General features: G+C 40.5%; 1 protein-coding gene across 3 annotated transcripts in view; it reads left to right on the top strand.

The window, feature by feature from the left end:
• Cntnap5 (contactin associated protein family member 5) overlaps positions 1 to 19,813 on the top strand; it is an 897,862-nt gene that overhangs the window by 391,708 nt on the left and 486,341 nt on the right. For all 3 annotated transcript variants that reach the window (XM_035445443.1, XM_035445444.1, XM_035445445.1), the window contains exon 5: positions 18,153 to 18,356. In XM_035445443.1, coding sequence (XP_035301334.1) covers positions 18,153 to 18,356 — 204 coding nt within the window. The remainder of the gene's footprint in view (positions 1 to 18,152; positions 18,357 to 19,813) is intronic.

Below are 19,813 nucleotides of genomic sequence, written 5' to 3' on the forward strand. Positions count from 1 at the left end.
TGCCTTAATGCCCTCAATTCCTTCAAGTGGTTATCTGGCATGATTAACCCTCAAATAATCTTTGTTTTTCAGACATTTAGGTCACACTTTCCCCATATTTCCTACCTTCTATTCAGGTGCACATCTTTCTGGTACTTCTGGGGTAAATGGTTAGGTTTTTGCATTCCTGGTCCTAAAGGATTTTGACCCTTCCATCAAGCCATCTGGAGACTTTAAGCTACATTGAATTTTCTCTGGGGCTTCTATTTGAATTTCTTTATGCATGGGAAGCTAATTAATTTTAAAAAGCATTATAAATTCTGATAAAGCATAATGATCTGCCAGGCTCCCCAGACTCATTAAGAATTACAACTTTTTTTTTTTTAATACCCCAGGTTCCTCCTTCTACACAAGACCTTGCTCCTATTTGGTTAATTACTGCCAAGTGATATCATCCAAAATTCATCACCCTCTGAGTCAAAGTCATGTTCTTTTCACCAAATAAATCCCTTATCATTTGTGCTTCAGCTGCCTCCTTTGCTGTTGTTCTTGTCACTCAGAGTCATTTGTCATAAGCAGTAGAATTCATGAAAGTTGTAAATTTCATCTTTGGGGTACTACAGTCAGTATAATCTTATCATGGTAATGCTGGAACATCTGGTGCCCAGCCAAGACAGTCTTGGAGGTATGGGCAGGATGACAGTTGTCAGATCTGAGACTTGGATGACCCAGATCCCACTTAGAAATATGTTACTTAGTAGCAAGAGCTGGACAATCTTGCAAGACCATTGTAACTCTTTCACTTAGGAGATAAGAAAACAGCTCCAGAAGTATCCTAAAATTAGACTAATGCAAGGGTTCTACCATCTGTCTTGCTCATTAAAATAACTTAAAAAATGAGGATATAGATGTATGCAATAGAGGTATATACTACACAGAAACACTAAGTACTTCTGTCTTAACTGATGTCCTCTTTATGATGTTTCTAATTGACTCAGAATTTGAAGGCTCTTATCATTGATATATGTTAGTCCGTTGTCCTTCACCCCTGTCTTTGGGCTACAGAGGTGCAGAAAACATTACTTGCTCAGTAGAAATGTGGACTGTGAGAAGCTTCAGGAAGCTGACAAAGGAATGTTCATGACTGTGGAGAAAGCTCAGTCAGTCAGTATTGCGTTGCAAACAGGAGGACCTGAATTTCATCTCTACCACCCATGTTTAGAGAGACAGTGAGCAGGTTCCTCCATGCTTGTAATCTGAGGGATGGGGAGGTGGAGTCACACAGTCCCCTGGGGAATACTAGCCAGCCCATCTACTAACCTTCTCAGTCTAGTGATAGACCTCATCTCAAAATCCCAAGGTGGATAGAACCTGAGGAATAATACCCAAGGTTTTATCCTCCGGTCTCTACACACACACTACGCATTTAGGTGCCCCTTCATGAACACAAACATATACACACATACATAAAAAACAAAAACAAACTCTGGTTTTGTTGAAGGAACCAAGTTCATGAAGGTAAAGCTCGGAAAGGGGAGTAGAATTAACTGCATTAAATTCTGTCTTGATGAATGAGAACCTCCTGGATGCTCAAGGCTCCTGGCTTCCTGCATGGCTTTGAAGCTCTGCAGGACTCATGCTAACCATAGTGATTTAGAAGGTAACCTGCCCTCATATCTGAACCAGCCTTTTTTCAGGGCCTTTCCTGAAGGCATATTTTACCTTCAGTCCCCATGGAAGTGGCCACCTCTAAGCACCCAGGCAGAATCATGGAGAAGAACATGGAATTTATACAAAACATGAGATCATGGGAAAACTTTTGTGTTTTGTGTTGTGTGTATATATGGTATATAGGTGTGTGGTGTGTGTGTGTGTGTGTGTGTGTGTGTGTGTGTGTGTGTGTGTGTGCATCATTTTTTTTGTGTCAGGATGGTGCTCCCTTGTGAGTGTATAGGCTAGTGAAGAAAACAAAGTATTCTCTTCCATCACTGTCTTGTTAAAACGTGGCACCAGACTGACTGCCAGTAATCCTTCATGATTTTCCTATCTTTGACCTCAGCACTGTAATGATAAACATGCAAATAAATGGCTACATTCCTTTTTATTATTTTCTTTAATGCTGTTTCTGGAGACTCAGATCCTTTTGCTTATGAAGCAAATACTCTTATTCACTGAGTCATCCCAAGTCCTGCACCTGGCTTTTAAAATGGGAATGGAAGAGTTGCAGTCAGATCCTCACATGTTCAGAGCAAGAACTTTACTAAACACACAGTCTCCCATGGACCATGGTGGATGCTTATAACACCAGACCTACTATTACTAAAGGGAAAACGAGCATCTTTCTGCTCCAATTTCAAGGCTCCTCCTAAATATCAAATGAATGGCTTTACTGGAGCATCTGTATGTTACACCTGAGAGACCACTGAGAATGGAGTAAACCAGTACACAGCTAACTGTAGGAGGCCATTTTCATAGGGCTGCTTTCCTAGTGTCAGTGTTTGTGAAAAATAATTATGAAATGCTGTGCCTTTAAAGAAACATTTGGTTAATCTGTCCTTGCCTAGATGAGTTCCCACTTCTCATGCATGCCCACATTGCACCTTTTGTTCAAATCTTGTCTTCTAGTTTTCTCCACAATGTCCTCCATCATTCTTCTTGTCCCTGCCTAGTTATTTGTTTCTTATTGTTTTACTCCCACAAGGCCTATTGCAGTAATGAATTGTAGAAAGCACATTAACACTTCTCTTCATTACATACTATTCCATCATGGTGATTCATTTATGTCCACAATGTTGTGTGTGATTCCCCAGATGGCTTGCCCCATCATCTTCATCATCTTTGCATTAGTTCGAGAGGGACCAAAATGAATTCAGAATATGCCCCCAAGTGGTACTGGTTTAGTTGATAAAATGCTTGCAATGCAAGCATGAGGACTCAAATTTGGTACCTAGAATCCATGTGCTGGGGGAGGGAGAGACTGAGCTAAAATAATCTAGGAGTGGGAGACAGAGACAGACAGTTCCATGGGGCATACTATCCTAGTTTTAGTGTAGATGGCTCCTGGAAACAATAGGATATCCTCTGGCACCCAAATGCTCCTGAGTACAGACACTTGTGAATATAAATGGAGAGGGCGGGTGTGCCCAATGCCCACAGTGAATTCAGGTATAAACAAAAGGAAAAATCTACTACAGGAGTTCTCTATCTTGATTTTGATATGATGTTTGTAATTTGTGAACAATCTAATTACACTATAAATGTTAAATATGTTCTCAGATCTATGCAACAAAATACCTGGGAATACTACCCTCCCCATCGAAAAGAATCTAGGTTGGTGACCGAGGATAGAGCTTAGTTGATAGACTGCCTGTTTGGCAAGATGAGTTCCAGGTTCATATCCCAGATGATATAAACTAGGCTTGGTGGTACACATGTGGAATCCTTGCACTCATGAGGTGGAAACAAGAGGATCAGAAGTTCAAGGATGCCCTCAGCTACACAGAAAGTTTGAGGCAAACTGGTCCAGGGGAGACTCTGTTTCAGGTAAACCAGAGAAAAGAAAGGAAGGAAGGAAGGAAGACAGGCAGGAAGGAAGGAAGGAAGGAAAGATGAATGGGATGGAGAGACAGGTAAATCTGTCTGGATTCTGTCTTGCAACTCTAGGATCATCAAAGTCTTCTAAGGGACTCCTTAACACACCTACTGCAGGTTCATGCTGTGAGAAATGTTGACCCTCACTTTGTAAAAGAACTGGAGACTGTATGGGGAAAACAGAACAGATTTCTGCCTGGAGAAATCTGTCTTTCTCAGAGAGCAAGCTTGGCAGTTGGGTCAGCAAGAACCCTACAAGAACCCTAAAGCACATATGCTTGAGCTGGGATTAGAATCTGGAATTTTGGCTTTCATTTGTTTTAACTTTTGCTTGTAAGTTACCTTGATCATTTTCCTATTTCTTTCACCTGCTTACTAACACAAGAATTCCTAAAATTTTGTTTGAAGAGCTATTGTTAAGCTCTGAAAATTTATTCTGTAAACTTCCATTGTACTGAGGGTTCATCTGAGGTCACTGAAGTTGCTGATGAAGCTTGGAAAAGTCCCAAAGTGGGTGGGAAATGGGTGAAAATTCAAGCTGACTGTGGATAACTTTGTGGTTTGTGGATTACAAGCCAAAGCCCTGAGGTCTTCAGTGCATGCATCTAATCTGAATATAATATTTATTTTCTTAAAATGTATCATGAGAAAAGCTTCACAATTTATTTATATTGGAAATATTTTTTTTTATTCTGAGTAGCTGAGGAGTCCAAGTGGAACTTATTGTCTCAGGGTGGGTCAGTATTTTCTCCTGTCAGTTTTGACCTTCAGCCTGCTAACTCTGAGACACAAACTTCCTCAGGCCAAGCCCTCACTGGAGTTGTGCTTCTCCCACCTGGGAATTCAAGTTTGGACCGTTTTAGTCAGAAAAGCCCCATTTAAAGGTGGTTTGTTGACAGGCTTCCAAAACACATCAAACATGCCAGAATTTGCCTGGAGAAATCTGTCTTTCTCAGAGAGCAAGCTTGGCAGCTGGGTCAGCAACTATGGGGCCAGTGAGGCATCAGCCCTCATTGGCATTCTGGAATTCCTCAGGGAAAGAGGATGCCTGGGTGGGATTTGTCTGGACATGGAAGACCATGCTGGGGAAATGTACCACTCACCCTTACTGGGGGATTCTCAGGACCATGATTGTCCAATCCATCATTTTCTGGAAATACCTGCCAGTGAATCATCACTAAAGCAAACCAGAGATTGTATCAAATCAAGTTTATAATAATGAGGTGTTAAAACATAAGTTTGAGAAAGAGATAATGATTATTCACACAAGTAAGAAGCTAACAGTTGTGTTCCAGGTCACTGGCATTGTGAGTGAAATTCAGAACTCTCAGAAGCAGTGTAACAACAGCAGATAACCAAGCAAAGGTACTCAAACAGTCCTTGCAACTCTAGGATCATCAAAGTCTTCTAAGGGACTCCTTAACACACCTACTGCAGGTTCATGCTGTGAGAAATGTTGACCCTCACTTTGTAAAAGAACTGGAGACTGTATGGGGGAAACAGCACAGTTTATCTTATTACTTTACAAAACTGACCACCATCCCAGAACAACAGGCACAGTGACTGAGAACAGAAAACAGTTTTTAGAAACAGAACACAGACCTTCCCTTCCATCCCTCCTTTCCTTCCATTCTCACTGGCTAAGAAATCAGGAGTGTACAACCTCACATGATATCTTGTTCTTCTTTTCCCTCTGTCACTTAATGTTCATCTTTTTGTCAAAAAATCCTATACAAGCATTCATCTCTATGTTTTACATCCCATTTATTTTAGAGCTTATCAGGCAGGTGACCTTGTTATTTATGAATACTGTTAGGCAAGCTTGGCTGTTTGTAATATTCTACATTAAATTTCCAGTTTGGATAGCTAAATTAGTCAGGCTAAGAGTTTGCGTAGGGTTGCTCCCAGTGTTTGATGTCCTTCTATACCTGAACATAAGTTGCCTCAAGGTACTTTCATTTTGAAAACGAGAAAGCAGATTTTATTTCTTACACATGCCCAGACTTTCTGCAGTGAGGTACTAGATCTTGGACTTTTGACCTGTGGCCCTGTCATTGAACACTGCTGTTCTATGAGGATGTGGCTAGATCCAGTTGATCCTTATAGACCCCAAATCTGACCCTGTGTCTTCTTTCTTGCTGGCACCTCTGTACTGGCAATACCCTTGATCCTCTAAAGCACTTCTCCTGGTCACCTTGGAGAGGTGGAGCAGTTCTACTCTGATTTTCCCAGCACAGAAAGCTGGTCTGTTTTTTTCTGAACGGAGAGGAGAATTGTGTTTGTGATGTCCAGCTTAAAGCTTTGTCAAGGTTGACACATTCCACATCCAGAATGCAGGCACACTATGCAGAGAGAGCTTAACGGAAGCACAAGACATGTAGCTGGGAAGATTGATCCATGTTAAAGCATGTGTGCACTAGTGTGAACACCTCATTCAGATCCCAGGCACCCACATAAATAGTAGGCAGGTGTAGAATCCCACTTGTAATCCCAACACTTGGGAAGTAGAGACAGAGGAATGCCTGGAGCAAGCTGACAAGCCAGACTATCTGTCACTGAGCTCTGGGTTCAAGTGAGAGACTGCCTCAATAAATAAGCTAGGAGCAATGAGGGAAGTTTCTAGGCATTAACCTATAGGCTTCATGTGTACATACTTGCACATGATGTGACTTCCCAGTCTCTATACACATCCATTTATACATGCATGCATTCCTGCACAATAAGCCAAGAAACAAAAAGAAAAAGAACAAAAAAAAGTATAAACCAAGAATATATGAGATCGTATATATAGACTAGAAAGAAGATACATAATAGGGACCTACTAGGCATCAGGAGAATAGAACTGAGGGAAGGTATCAAGAGAGACATATGGGTGACTAAAACATTACCACACCTCCACCAGCCAGTGTTCTACACAGGGACAGATCATGTGTGGTGTATGAATTCAGGAGAAAGTGGTCCTTTGTAAATAACACACAGAGTGTCACAAATCTCATGATTCATTGCCATCAGACCACTCACTTTCCTTGCTTTCTGGCCGATTCCCACTCTACAAAGTGATTCCCTCATAAACTGTCTCTTCTTCAGGCTCTCCACCTGTCTCTAATACAATTATTTTTTGGGGGCATGAAAACATGGATATTACTGTGGGTATTCTCCAGATTCCAATCCATGTCTATAGCTAAGGAACCACAATTCCACCCTAAAAGATTTCCAAGCATGAGTGCTTTTGTTCAGCCTCTCTCATGAAAAGCCACTGCTCTGAATGACCTTGGCCTTTGTATGCAGAAAGCAATGAGAAAGACTAGGAGCCAGGCAAGTTCATATTAACTTGTAAGGAAAAGAAACCAAGTTCATATTAACTTGTAAGGAAAAGAAACCTACCTCTCAATACCCTTATTTAATTTTCTTAAAAATTAGTCTCTCTCTCTCTCTGTGTATAAATGTATGTGTTATGTGTATTTTGGGATGTGCACATACGGTGGTGCACATGTGGAGGTCAGAGAACAACTTTGTTTAGTCTGTCTCTTCTATTTTCCTCTGTGTTGAAGGGAGTGAACTTGACTGTTAAGCTTGCATAGTGAGCATTTTAGTTTATGGACCATCTTACCTGACCTACCCTTTCCTTTGATTTGTCCTCTTTCTTCTGTTCTTTTCCTTTTTCTTATCTTTTCCTTTTGTTTTTTATTAAAAATAGATTCTTTTTTCATACAATACATCCCAACCACAGCTTTCCATCTCTCCACTACTCCCAGCTCCCCCAACCTCCATTCTCCCCAGATCCACCCCCGCTCTGTCTCCCTTCAGAATAGAGCATGTCTGCAAGAGACAACAACTGAACATGATAAAACAAGATACAAGAAGACAAAGAAAAAGCCCTGACACTAAGATGAACAAGGCAACTGAACAAGAGGGAAAAAATTCTGGAGAATAGGCATACCAGTCAAAGACACACCAGGTTCTACAGTCAGGAGTCTTACTTAAGCAGCAAGCCAACTGACATATCATATATGAAGAGGATATGGTCCAGACGCATGCAGACCCCTTGCTTACTATTTTAGTCCCTGTGAGTCCATATGAGCTCTGCTTAGTTGATTCAGTGGGTCATGTTCTCCTGGTGTCCTCCCTCCCCTCTGACTTCTACAGTCCTTTCACTTGAAGCAATGAGGGGAGGGATCTGATGGAGACCCCAATTTAGACTCTCTCCATAATGTCTGGCTGTGGGTATCTGCAACCTTTCTAATGTGCTACCAGAGGAAGCCTCTCTGATGATGAGTGGGACAAGGCAACAAGTTATGTATAAACAGAATATCATTAGGAATTGTTTCGTTGATTTTTTTCTTTTAGCCCAGTAATGTTTGGTTCTACCCTAGGACTCTGGGCTATCTAGTATCCTGTCCTGGATATCTATACAGTGTAGGGCATGGGCTTCCTCTCACTGAGTGGGCCTCAAGTCAAATCGGAAATCAAATGACCCACAAGTTCTGTACCACAATTGCCCCAATTGTACATCTTCTAGGCAGGATAGATTATGAAGGTCATTGGTTTCATTGCTGGATTGGTTCCATGTTTTTCTTTATATAGCCTGTTGAGTTCCTTCCTGCACCAAAGAGACTAAAAAATAGGAGTGAAAGCTCCAGGCAGGCACCTACTGAACTTCTCCCTGTTCAATAAGCTATGTGGATGTTGTTCTCTACAATGGAGCTTTGCTGACCATTTGCAGAGAGCAACCCTCTGTCCTAGCATCATCCTGTGTTGTTCAGGGAATCTATATGGGACCCCCTTGGCGAACAAGTCAACTGAATGCACCCAAGTTCTGCCATTGGGAACCTTGCCCAGCTATAAGAGATTGTCAGGTCAGACTCCATATCCCATTACTAGGAGTCCTCACAAAGACTACCCTCATAGTTTCAGGAAAATTTCTACTGTGCTAGGTTTTTACACAGCTCCCAAATGTCCCCAAATTCCAGATGTCTCTCCCAGAATTCTCTCCCTCCCTCCTATCTCTCCTCCTTACCTAATCCTTCCTACTCTTGTCCCCTCCTGCCCCCAGTCCACCCACAAAAAGTAATCTATTTCCCTTCCCTGGGAGATCCATGCATCCCCCTCATGACCTCTACTTTAACTAGCTTCTCTGGATCTATTGATTATAGCTTGGTTGTCATTTTCTTAATGGCTAATTATCTACTTAATCTTTTGCACACTTTGAATTTTGCAATGTATATTTTCTTCAATCTGCACAAAGTTCTTTACACCTTACACAATCCTTAGAACACCTTCATGATTTAATGAGACATAACTTGTCTTTAGTGTCAAACAACTCATTATCTTGTATATACTTTTGAGGAGGTACATGACCTTCTGTGTGTTTACTTTCCCATTTCCCGAAGGAAGAAAAGTCTAGATCATGCAGGACTGTAAAGTCCACTAAGCAGAGTAAAATATGTGCTACTAACTACCATTTTAATGCCCCAGAGATAGTTTGTTTAACCCAGAGAACAACATCTCCATAAGTCATTGCAAAGGTATTATGGAATATGGAAGGTATATTTAGTTCTGACTAATACTGTTCTGGTGTTCTTAATAAGCAGTAAGTGTGATGTTAGGGAGATGGCTTGGCTATGAAAGCCAGATGATGTCAGTTTGAACCCATGTAAAAAGCCAAATGTAGGAATATGCATCTGTAAATGCCAGGAATCCTACAGAAAAATTGGGAACAGAGAGAACTACCTGCAACTCATAAGCCAGATAGCTTGGAGTACATATCTTAGATATAGAAACTATATAAAAGACCCTGACTCAAAAAAGGTGAAAGGAGAAAACTGACTCCTGGAAGTTGTTTTCTGACATCCACATTAAAAACAACAGCACATAAACCTATATGTACACACACTCTCTATCTGTCTCTCTGTCTCTCTGTCTCTGTCTCTCTGTCTCTGTCTCTCTCTCACAAACACATAGTTTGCAAACAATACTTGCACATCAATAACTGTTAAAAATAAGAGCTTATTTCTAACCTGGATACATCTTATGGCATGCTTTATTTTTTCTTCCATTATCTTATTTTAAAAAGAATCTGCCAAGATATTTATACAATACAAGCAAAGATTTTAACGTGCACAAAAGGACCCTATCTGCAAATTAAAGTCCAAGCAAGGCAATCACAATAGTGGTATAATAATATCCAATGGTGAAAATCTAATGTATATTGTATCTCTTTTTTGTTTAACAGCAACAGTAAAAATTATGAGCCATTATTACATTTTAAATCTGCTTACCCTAGTGGCATGGTGGATGCTAAGTATCTCCCTGGTGTCTGGAGAAGGGATTAAGTATTCAGGGACTGCACTTAATCCTTCTTCAAAACTTCTCTTGAACTTCTGCTTCTCCATCTGTGAAATGGCTGTAGCAATCCATGTGCAACTTAATTAATATTGCAAATGTCCAGGGTGTTTGCCTGAGTTCTCCTGGAAGAGCAAAATATTTCTGTTGATAAATGTTGGTGGTGGTAGGAGAAAAGCTTACACCATCCTAGCCATCCTACTAGTTTAAATCTGTGCTCAATGAAGGGAACATCTTATTGCTGTGAGAGTCAGCAAATATAAGGGACACTGCAGGCACTACAGGTCAAGTAGCAAACATAAGCCTCTAGAGCAGTGGTTCTCAATCTTTTTAATGCTGTGACCCTTTAATACAGTTTCTCATGCTGTGCTGACCCCCAGCCATAAAATTATTTTGTTGCTACTTTATTACTGTAATTTTGCTATTATTATGAATTATAATGTAAATATTTTTGGAGACAGAGAGTTGCCAAAGGGGTCATGACAAGTTGCAACCACTCTTCTAGTCAGAAGTAGCATTTTCAGTGTGAATGCACACCTAGTATTTAATGGTGGTACTATGGCAAGTCAGCAAATAATCATATCACCATGATCCACAGTTACTGTCTTGAGTCACTATTTGTTATATGACTTGTCCTAGGGACATATAACTGTATATTCATTCTAGACAGTGTTTTGAAAACAGTCCAAAAATAGATTGCACCAAAGCCCTGTTTGAAAAACCCTTGATTTATTGGGATTACTTATGGAGCATGAGTGAGGAATTAATTACAGGAGTGAGGATGACTCTTCACAATTTTGTTTTTGCATCACTAGAAATGGCAGAGGTGATAAATCACCAAAGCTGCATCCTGGAACCTCCGTGCACAATTAGAAGGCTGCTGGACATATCAGAAAATCCCCCTTTTCCCTCAGCCACTATTGCTTATGAACACTGAAGAGGGATTTATGAATCTTATAAGTTTTAGGAACTTCCTGAGACTTAAGAGTTATTTATATCTTCAGTCTGACACATCTTATAGGATGAAAACTTCTTATGTGTTTAAGGCAGTATAATCTTCTGAGTGCAGTTTGTACATTCTTCAGTTGTTTCATTCTTCCCACTTTCTCTGTGATGTTCCTTGAGCCATGGTAGTTGGGAAACAGGTTGACATAGGTGTTCCAAGTACAGCTGAATACTCATAATTACTTACTCTCAGAATTTTGAAAAGTTATGATGACTTCCCCACTCTAAACTCCCTAAGAGTTTATTTACACCAGTCTTTATACCATCTTCATCTCTCACATTAAATCTTTTCCACTGGAAATCTCCTTTGGATTAATATTTATATCAGTTGATATTGAATGTGTTTTCATATGCACCTGTCTATAATACAATAATTCTCATAGTGACTTTGTAGGCTAGGCTTCCTTATGCCTCACCAAATAATCAATAGAAGTATAACTTGTGAAAGTCAAGAGTTGCCTGGAGCCCCCAGGTAATAAGCTGCAGAAACAGAAGGAAACATTTATATAGGTTTATTTCTCCTCCCCAAGATGCTCAGATTTCTTTAGGTTAGTGGTACTCAACCTTCCTAATGCTGTGACCCTATAAGACAGTTTCTCATGCTATGGTGACTCCAAAACATCCCATTATGTCATTGCTACATCATAACAGAAGTTTTGCTACTGTTATGAATTTAATGTAAATAGATGATGTACAGGATATCTGATATGAAATCCCCAAAGGGTTTGTGACCCACAAGTTGGGAAGACTGCTTTAGGATAAGTGAACAGCATACAGATCTGTTTCCTTGAAGATAATGCATGTCATTGGCATTTCATGTCATCAATTAGCCCTTTAGACCATCCAGAAACTTCAGGAAGGAGAATTCGGAACATCACAGCTGATAGTAATAAAGGGGACACCATGAAGTTATTGGGGAAAGGAAAGTTATAGAATGTAGAACCTGACTGAGGAACTTACGGTATCAAAGGGTTGTAGTGGCCAATGATACTTCATTGTGAGAGCATGAAATGAAGTGAGAAGTAGAAAACAATAGCAAAATTATGTGTGTGTGTGTGTGTGTGTGTGTGTGTGTGTGTGTGTGTGTTAAATATTTGGTTTTTAAACAAGTGCATCACTATGCATGAATCTGCAAAGAAATAAAGTCTATGTTTAGTGTTAATATTCAGATTTCAGTACTGGCCTGTCCTTGGGGTTCTGACATTATATGCTCTCAGCTGCAGCCTCTAAGAGCACCACCTGTGCACATTCACTATGTTACCCCTCTCCCACTGCCCCTGTCCCCAGAGGCCAATCTCTCCCCTCCACTTTCCTTTTTTTATGAATCCTTTCCCCCAATAAAAACTATTCCCCTTGAACTCAGTGTTACATGGTGTCTTTCTCTTGTGCTGCCTTTTAAAAATAACAACAGTTAGCATGTGTTTAACCTAAAAAGCAAAACCACACTTGTCCATCCTTGTTTCCCCATAACATATATAGAATATGGCCTGACCAGTGTCAGACTCTGCTAATATTGTATAATTCTCAAGTTTCCAGCATAGTATTGTGGCAAGAGAATCAGTGCTGGACACTGCAGCATCAATTAACATATGAAGCCACTTGGCAGAGGGGGACTGGAGTCTCTACCTCACCTGGCAGTCATACAGTAGTATACCTATGCGACAAAGGTATGACACACTGGTACTTATAATTATTCTATAGAGTATGTCATGTGGCTCCTGTCCCAGGGCTTTTGAGCACATGCTTTTCCCTTTGCTCACTAGACAACTCTCTCCCCCAGGAGTGCTTTCCCTTTCTTAACAAACTGTTTCTACTTATAACTATGTGTCCCTGGTGCAATCCTTTGTCCTGGGGCACAAAAGCTTGGAATAAGGTGCCCTCTGAATTCAGACTTGCACCTTTAATAGGATGATGTGGGAGTGGCTTGACCCAGTCTTGTACAATGACACTCTAATGTGGTGATGTTCTCCTTGCTGTAGGGAGGTAGAGTTGAAACACTGTATTTTCTCATGCAGGTGGGACTGACACACCTCTGAAGAAATGTTGAGTTTCAGATACTGGTTAGGTGTGACTACAGCCTGTGTGAAGTGAGCACACTGCCCATAGCCTGGTTAGATCACTTAGCTTCATGTGTTCTTTGTCCTCTCACCCCTCCCTGTAACTCTGGATCCTTTTCTCCTCAAATTTACTATGCACTATCAGCATACCAAAGCTCCCTTGTGCATCTGGGCTTTCTTTTCTTTGCCGAAACTGGTTTGTCTCCCTATGTGTATGTTCACCTTTCCAAGCACTGATGGGTGCTATGTGCTTGTTCTGTGCATTGCCGGGAACTAAAGCTTCAATTGTTGCTACCATGTCAGAGGGACAGCCATCAGAAGAAAGCAGGATCCATCATATGGGTACCTGAACAGGTGGTGCATTTCAACAGCACTGGAGAAAGTGGCAACAAGGCTCAGTAGTGCTCAACCAGGCACACACTGGACAGTAAATCATGACACCAGAATAAAACAGCAGCATTTGGTAAAGGTGTAGGGCCACCTAACAGAGTTTCAGTTCATGAACTCATAGCCCTTCTACTTAGGCCAGTCATAATTGGTAATCTATTTCATGGTGATTTAAAACAAATAGTGTGTCTGGTATAGATTTTTAATGTGTTATCAAGTGACTTGTGTTACCAGGATTATTGGATTATACATTAATTTGTTTATTTTCTTGCTTTCTCATTCTCTGATAATTTCATGAATGTCTACAATGTATTAAGATCATAACCACCTCCATCAAGTCTTCTCTTCCAACTTGTCTGGACACTTTCAATGCTTTGTTCATACTTGTGTGTGTTGTGTGCTCCTGCTCACATGGCTGTGCATATGTGTGAAGGTGAATATCAAGTATCGATCTTTCTCATTTTCTGAACACTTCGTTTATTTAATATTATTATTTTACTTCTATCTATGATTATACTATAAATGGAGTTCTTAACTGGTCTAAATAATAAAAACCTGGAGTCAGACATAGAGGAAAGTACCAAGAAATCAGAGAGAAGGAGCAAGCCACAGCCACTCCTTACCTCCTTAGCCTCTCTTAAGACAAGAGAGACAGTTCCTGTTTCTCCCTGCTTATATCCTCCCTCTGCCCAGCCATCTCACTTCCTATATGTGATCATCCATCTTACTTCCTGTTTCGGTCCAGGCATTTCACTTCCTGTCTATATGCATAGACCTCCAGATCTCTATGGTTAGCTAGTGACAAGCTCCATTCTTTGACCGTCAGACAGACTTTATTTGTACAAACAAAATATCACCACAGTATATGTTTGGGAAGGGCATATGTACACATGTGAGTGCAGGTGCCTGCTGAGTCCAGAAGGCAATGGGTGACCACGATCTGGAGAGTCATATTCAGTCATTAACCATCGCATATGAATGCTGAGAACTGAAGGAGCAGTCTTCACTCTTAACCACTGAGCCTTTTTCCATCCCCATGCATACCTTATTTTTGATAATGGGTCTCTCATTGAACCTGGAACTTGCTTATTTGGCTTAATTTGATAGCCAGTGAGCCCCAGGGATCTACCTGTTCTTGTCTCTGAAGTTCTGGGATTGAGGTTTAAATAGCTGTTTTAAAGAGATGCTGGGGATCTGAACTCAGTCAGGTCCTCATTCATACACAGCAAACATTTTACTCATTGAGTCATCTTCCCAGCTCTGAAGTTTTTTTTCTAAAGGATATGTTTTATGTGTTTCTAATGTACATGTCTTATTTATGAAGACAGAAAGTTGCAAAGGTGATCCAGCTCGCAAACTATAGCTCTCATGCTCTGTCTAGCCATGATGTTCATTGTACAAGATAGGACAAGTGTCAAGATCTCCACTGGTTCAGGTAGATGTTAAGTGAGCACAGTATGTATACATGTAGTGCTAGCTTACCATGGGAAGGTTCTAAAGAACACAAAAGGTTGTGATACCTCCCCAAATCCTGCCTGTTTCCTTTTATAATATGGAGTCATGACCTGTGTGTGTCAGGAGTCAGATCCTAGATATATAAAAATAAATTATGGAATTTTACTTTCAAGGTAATTCCAGGAAATCATGATTTTTATTTTTATTTCAACATTTTATTTATTACTGGTAATCCTATACCCTTGAACAGGAAAATAATCATTATCAATATGAATACTCAATCTGAGAATTTTAATTGCTTGGTAAATCCTGAAAAATTGAATTTCTGTGGCTGCTGGATTTCAAATAAGAATAATTCTATCCTGTCCACACAGCCCTTCACCTCTTGCTCACCCTGCTAAGATGGTATATCATGAATCCCTTGCAAGCTATAATTAAGTAGCCTTACATTTTTGTATTATAGAAGTAATAACATTTTACAGTATAATTTTTTATAATAAAAATAGTGAAAGGATATGAAAGTAACCTACAATGATTCTTCCAAGGGGTGGTGGAGATTGCTCAGTGGTAAAGTCCTTGCCATACAGGCATGTGGCATGAATTCACCACGCATGTGAAATGCTTGGCTCTGTGGCACACTTCAGTAATCTCAGTTTTGATGTAGAGGCAAGAGGGTCCCTGGAGCTCACTGGCCATCCAGTCTGCTTAAGTGCTGGGAACCAAGTTCAATGAAAGAAGGGAGTCAGGGAGGTAGTTCAGTTAATAGAAAATGTATTTATCATGCACAAAGTATGGAGTTGATCTCAGCACTGTATATAACCAGGTACATAGTACACTCTTATAATGTTATCATTCAGGAGATGGAGGCATGAAGATGAGAAGATCAATGTCTTCCTTGGCATGTTGTGAATTCAATAACAGTCTGGGCTCTATGAATCTTTTTCTCAACAATAATAATAATAATAACAACAACAAAAATGAGGTGGAATGTGGTTAAAGAAGACATGCAGTTTCAACCTAATATGCCCACATGCATATACAAATGTATGCACATCAAACACATGTACATGGACATGTACTCTCTCTCTCTCTCTCTCCTACACACACACACACACACACACACACACACACACACACACACACACACACACACACACACACACACACACACACACACACAGACACACACACAAACGCGCGCGCGCGCACACAGACACACACACACACAGTGTCAAATCATTTCTCCACTGGATATTTTGACATACATGTCAGTTTGTATATACACATCTCCTACATAAATTTGTTTAGATCATGACTTCTCTTTCTGGCTTTCATATTTACAGAACTGGGTGACAATATGCTAAATGAAATGAGGCTGGCATATAATGCCAAATACTACATGGTATCTTGCATGGGATTTGGCCAAGCTGATCTTTCTTTTTTTTTTGGTTTTTTGAGACAGAGTTTTTTTCTGTGTAGTTTTGGAGCCTATCCTGGCACTTGCTCTAGAGACCAGGCTGGCCTCAAACTCACAGAGATCCGCCTGCCTCTCCCTCCTGAGTGCTGGGATTAAAGGTGTGTGCCACCAATGCCTGGCTACCAAGTTGATCTTAAGAAAGTTGAGAGTAAAGAACCAAGATATAAAGGCCTCCCACCAAAGTCCAATTTGACAAACAAATAACTTGATTATTCATACTTATAGAGAATTGGTGAGGGATTAACTAAACGAGCTTCAGGTAAGAGGACAACAGCAGCTTTACCCTCATGTAGATGACAGCCTCATGGAAGCTGCACAGAATCCCTGTCCCTAAACTTCCACTCCCTAATACTCAAATCTCACAAGGTCACTCCCAGCTGCGGAGGGCAGCAAGGAATAACGGCTTGACTTGAAAGGTGAGGGTCCAGTGACCCTCCATATGATCACAGACTTAGCTACTTGTCTTATTGCATTGGTCAGTTATTTGCACATGGCTATGAGGCTGAGCTAATTTCTATGCTGAAATCATATTGGGGTTAATATGTTGTGTGCAGAGGAAACAGGCCATACTGATCAACAAAGTGGTCTCCCACATTTCAGAAACAAGATATAGTTATTCTGAATTAACGTTAGCCAATTTGTGTAATTATTGAGTGAATTGATGCTATCACATACACTTCCCTAAGTTTATGTCTCAACTAAAGGACTATCTAAGATGAGAATAAATTCCAAACATAATAATAGTGACAGAATGTTTTGCATTAAACCCTAAAACAGCAACCTAGAACAAGGCATATATACCATAATACCCCTGTGTTCAAATTACCAGTCTCTATACACTATTCTTCTTGACTAAACCCCAAGGAATCTTCAGAATTCTCAGCACAGGCTTCTGGAAAAGACTAAACTACTCAACCAGAGTTGTCATAATAAGGATATCTCTTTTTCAACTCCAGCCTGGAGCTTGGGATGAAGAGATCAAGTGGCTTTAGATGTCAGAATCAAATTAGCAAGAAGGGTAAATCATAAGAGGTTGTTACAAATTAGACACTGGCCCCAAATCTAATGTAGATTACTCTGGCACTGTCATCTTGTCTCCTCAAATATAGGCTGGCCCATCACAGTGAAGCATGTGGCTGCACCTTATCCCAGTCATGTAACCATGTCGGGCCATGGTTCCCTTAAACTCTCACTGGGGCAGAGGATTTAATAAGCAGTCTGTCTGCCACCTCAAAAGGTTATTAAATATTAGACTTTCCATTTGATCCAAGGATGGGTGCTAGACACTTCAGAGAGATTTCTTCATGAGAGCTCTCTGTTTCTCTCTGAGAAGGTTCCTCTGGCCTTTCTCAGCATCCCTTGCATAACAGTTATATATTTCTCTCACTCACAATATCTCCTTATTCTTTCTGTTAACAAAGTGCCTCTCAAGGAATTAAAGCAATCCCCTTGGCCCTCTAAGGCCCCATAATATCTATATTCCATGTATTGTATTATTTCTGTCAAATGCTATCTCACCTGTTCGGAGGCCCAATCATGGCCTTAAGGCTCTCTTACTCAATACACCTCATTGGAGGGACTTGTGTGTTAGCTCCCTTCCAGGACCTGTTGCTGTTCATCTCGTGTTTTGTTCAATGATCAGCAAGGGGAGCTTCCCCTTCAGTCTGGTGTGGATGCACTGCCTACAAATTAATGATTCCTTGTATTCTACTTAGGTGGTTCTGCTCCATATGCCTCTTTGTAAAAGAGATCTCCAAGTGTTCAGAATCATTCCTGTGAACTGAGCAGCTTCAAAGATGAGAAGCAAGAATAACATGAGGAAACACATTGATATTTCTTTTTCTCTTCCCCCCTCCCAGAATCGGATGTTGCTGACTTTGATGGCAGGAGCTCGCTTTTGTACAGGTTCAATCAGAAGATGATGAGTACCCTCAAGGATGTTATCTCCCTGAAGTTCAAGAGCATGCAAGGAGATGGGGTTCTGTTCCATGGAGAAGGACAACGTGGAGACCATATCACCCTGGAGCTCCAGAAGGGCAGGCTAGCCCTATACCTTAACCTGGGTAGGGTCAGACTCATGCATATATACTCATGAGTGTTGAGGCCAGAGTTGATGCTCAGGTGTCTTCTTCTGTTTCCCCCAACTTGTTTTGTGTGGCAGTCTCTCACCAAATGATTTTGCTCTCTCTCTCTCTCTCTCTCTCTCTCTCTCTCTCTCTGTGTGTGTGTGTGTGTGTGTGTGTGTGTGTGTGTGTGTGTGTGTGTGTTGTGGATATGCACACACATGTGGAGGACAGAAGAAAGCACTAGATATTCCTCTCTTTCTGAACTATTGCTTTGAGACAAGATCTTTTACTGACACAAAGCTTATTTTTATGGTTAGACTGTGTGGCTATCAAGACTTTAAGATCCACCTATTTCTGTCACAGCCATACACAATTTTATTTTGTTTATTATTATTATTATTATTATTATTATTATTATTATTACTTTGGGTTATGGGTGCTGGGGGTTCAAGTTCAGTTCTGCAGGTGCTCATATTCACTGATGTTTGCACAAGGTTACTATAAGATGTATGGGAGCATTTTCCAGCTCATTAAGTGGAGTCACCAGACCACTATCTAAGTGATCTATTTCCTTATCTTTATGGGATTAGAACAGCACTTATTTTCAAATGTTTCATCTCCATGTGGGTAGAGCAGCACTTATTTTCATTTGTTTTTTGCCAGAGGTATCATTCTTCGATAAAAGACAATATTTCTATGTAAGGGAAGCTACAATGTAACTTTTAAATAGCCGTTAATGTACATACTTAGCCTGCATTTTTTCAGAACTCAAACTCTTAAGTAACTTAAAAAAGTTTAAACATGTACCCTTTATAATAAGCTTCTCATATTTGAGCTGACTAGGCACATTTAAAAAAATCTGTCAAGAGAAACACACAACCATTTTGTACATCTTAGTGGGAGGTAAAATGTGTGAGGGGAAAAACTAAGTCACTGGGATTTCCTTTGTTAAGATGGCCTGGGCATGGAAGGATGAGACTGGGACCTGGGTGGCAGTTGACATAGTAAAGGGCACCTTTCTGCCTCTCTTGCAATAGGATGCCACTTACCTCTATGAGTGAGCTACTCTTTGGGCTTGCCTCACTGCCAGTAGGTCTACAGCCACTATACCCAACTTCTTATCCCAGGAAAAAAGGGAGGAGTTCCTTTATGACTTCTTATGGAAGAAAGGAAGGATAAGTCAGGGCACAGGAGGCAGGTGCTGAGTTCCTTAGGGCATAGAAGAAAACCAAAGGAGCCCTCATCAACAAAAACCTCATAGGAAAGAAATATGCTGGAGGGTGAAGAAAGTGGGTTTGTAAATTAATGGCATTCATTTATTTGTATGTGGTTGTGGTTTGCCATGGCACAGGTGTAAAGGTGAGAGAACAACTAGAAGGAGTTGGGTCTTGCTGTTTTCCATGTGATTCCCTGGTGTCCAACTATGTCTTTAGGTTCAATGGCACATGCCTTTA

The sequence above is a fragment of the Cricetulus griseus genome, chromosome 5 (genome assembly GCF_003668045.3).
Source record: "Cricetulus griseus strain 17A/GY chromosome 5, alternate assembly CriGri-PICRH-1.0, whole genome shotgun sequence".
Classification (NCBI taxonomy): Eukaryota; Metazoa; Chordata; class Mammalia; order Rodentia; family Cricetidae; genus Cricetulus; species Cricetulus griseus.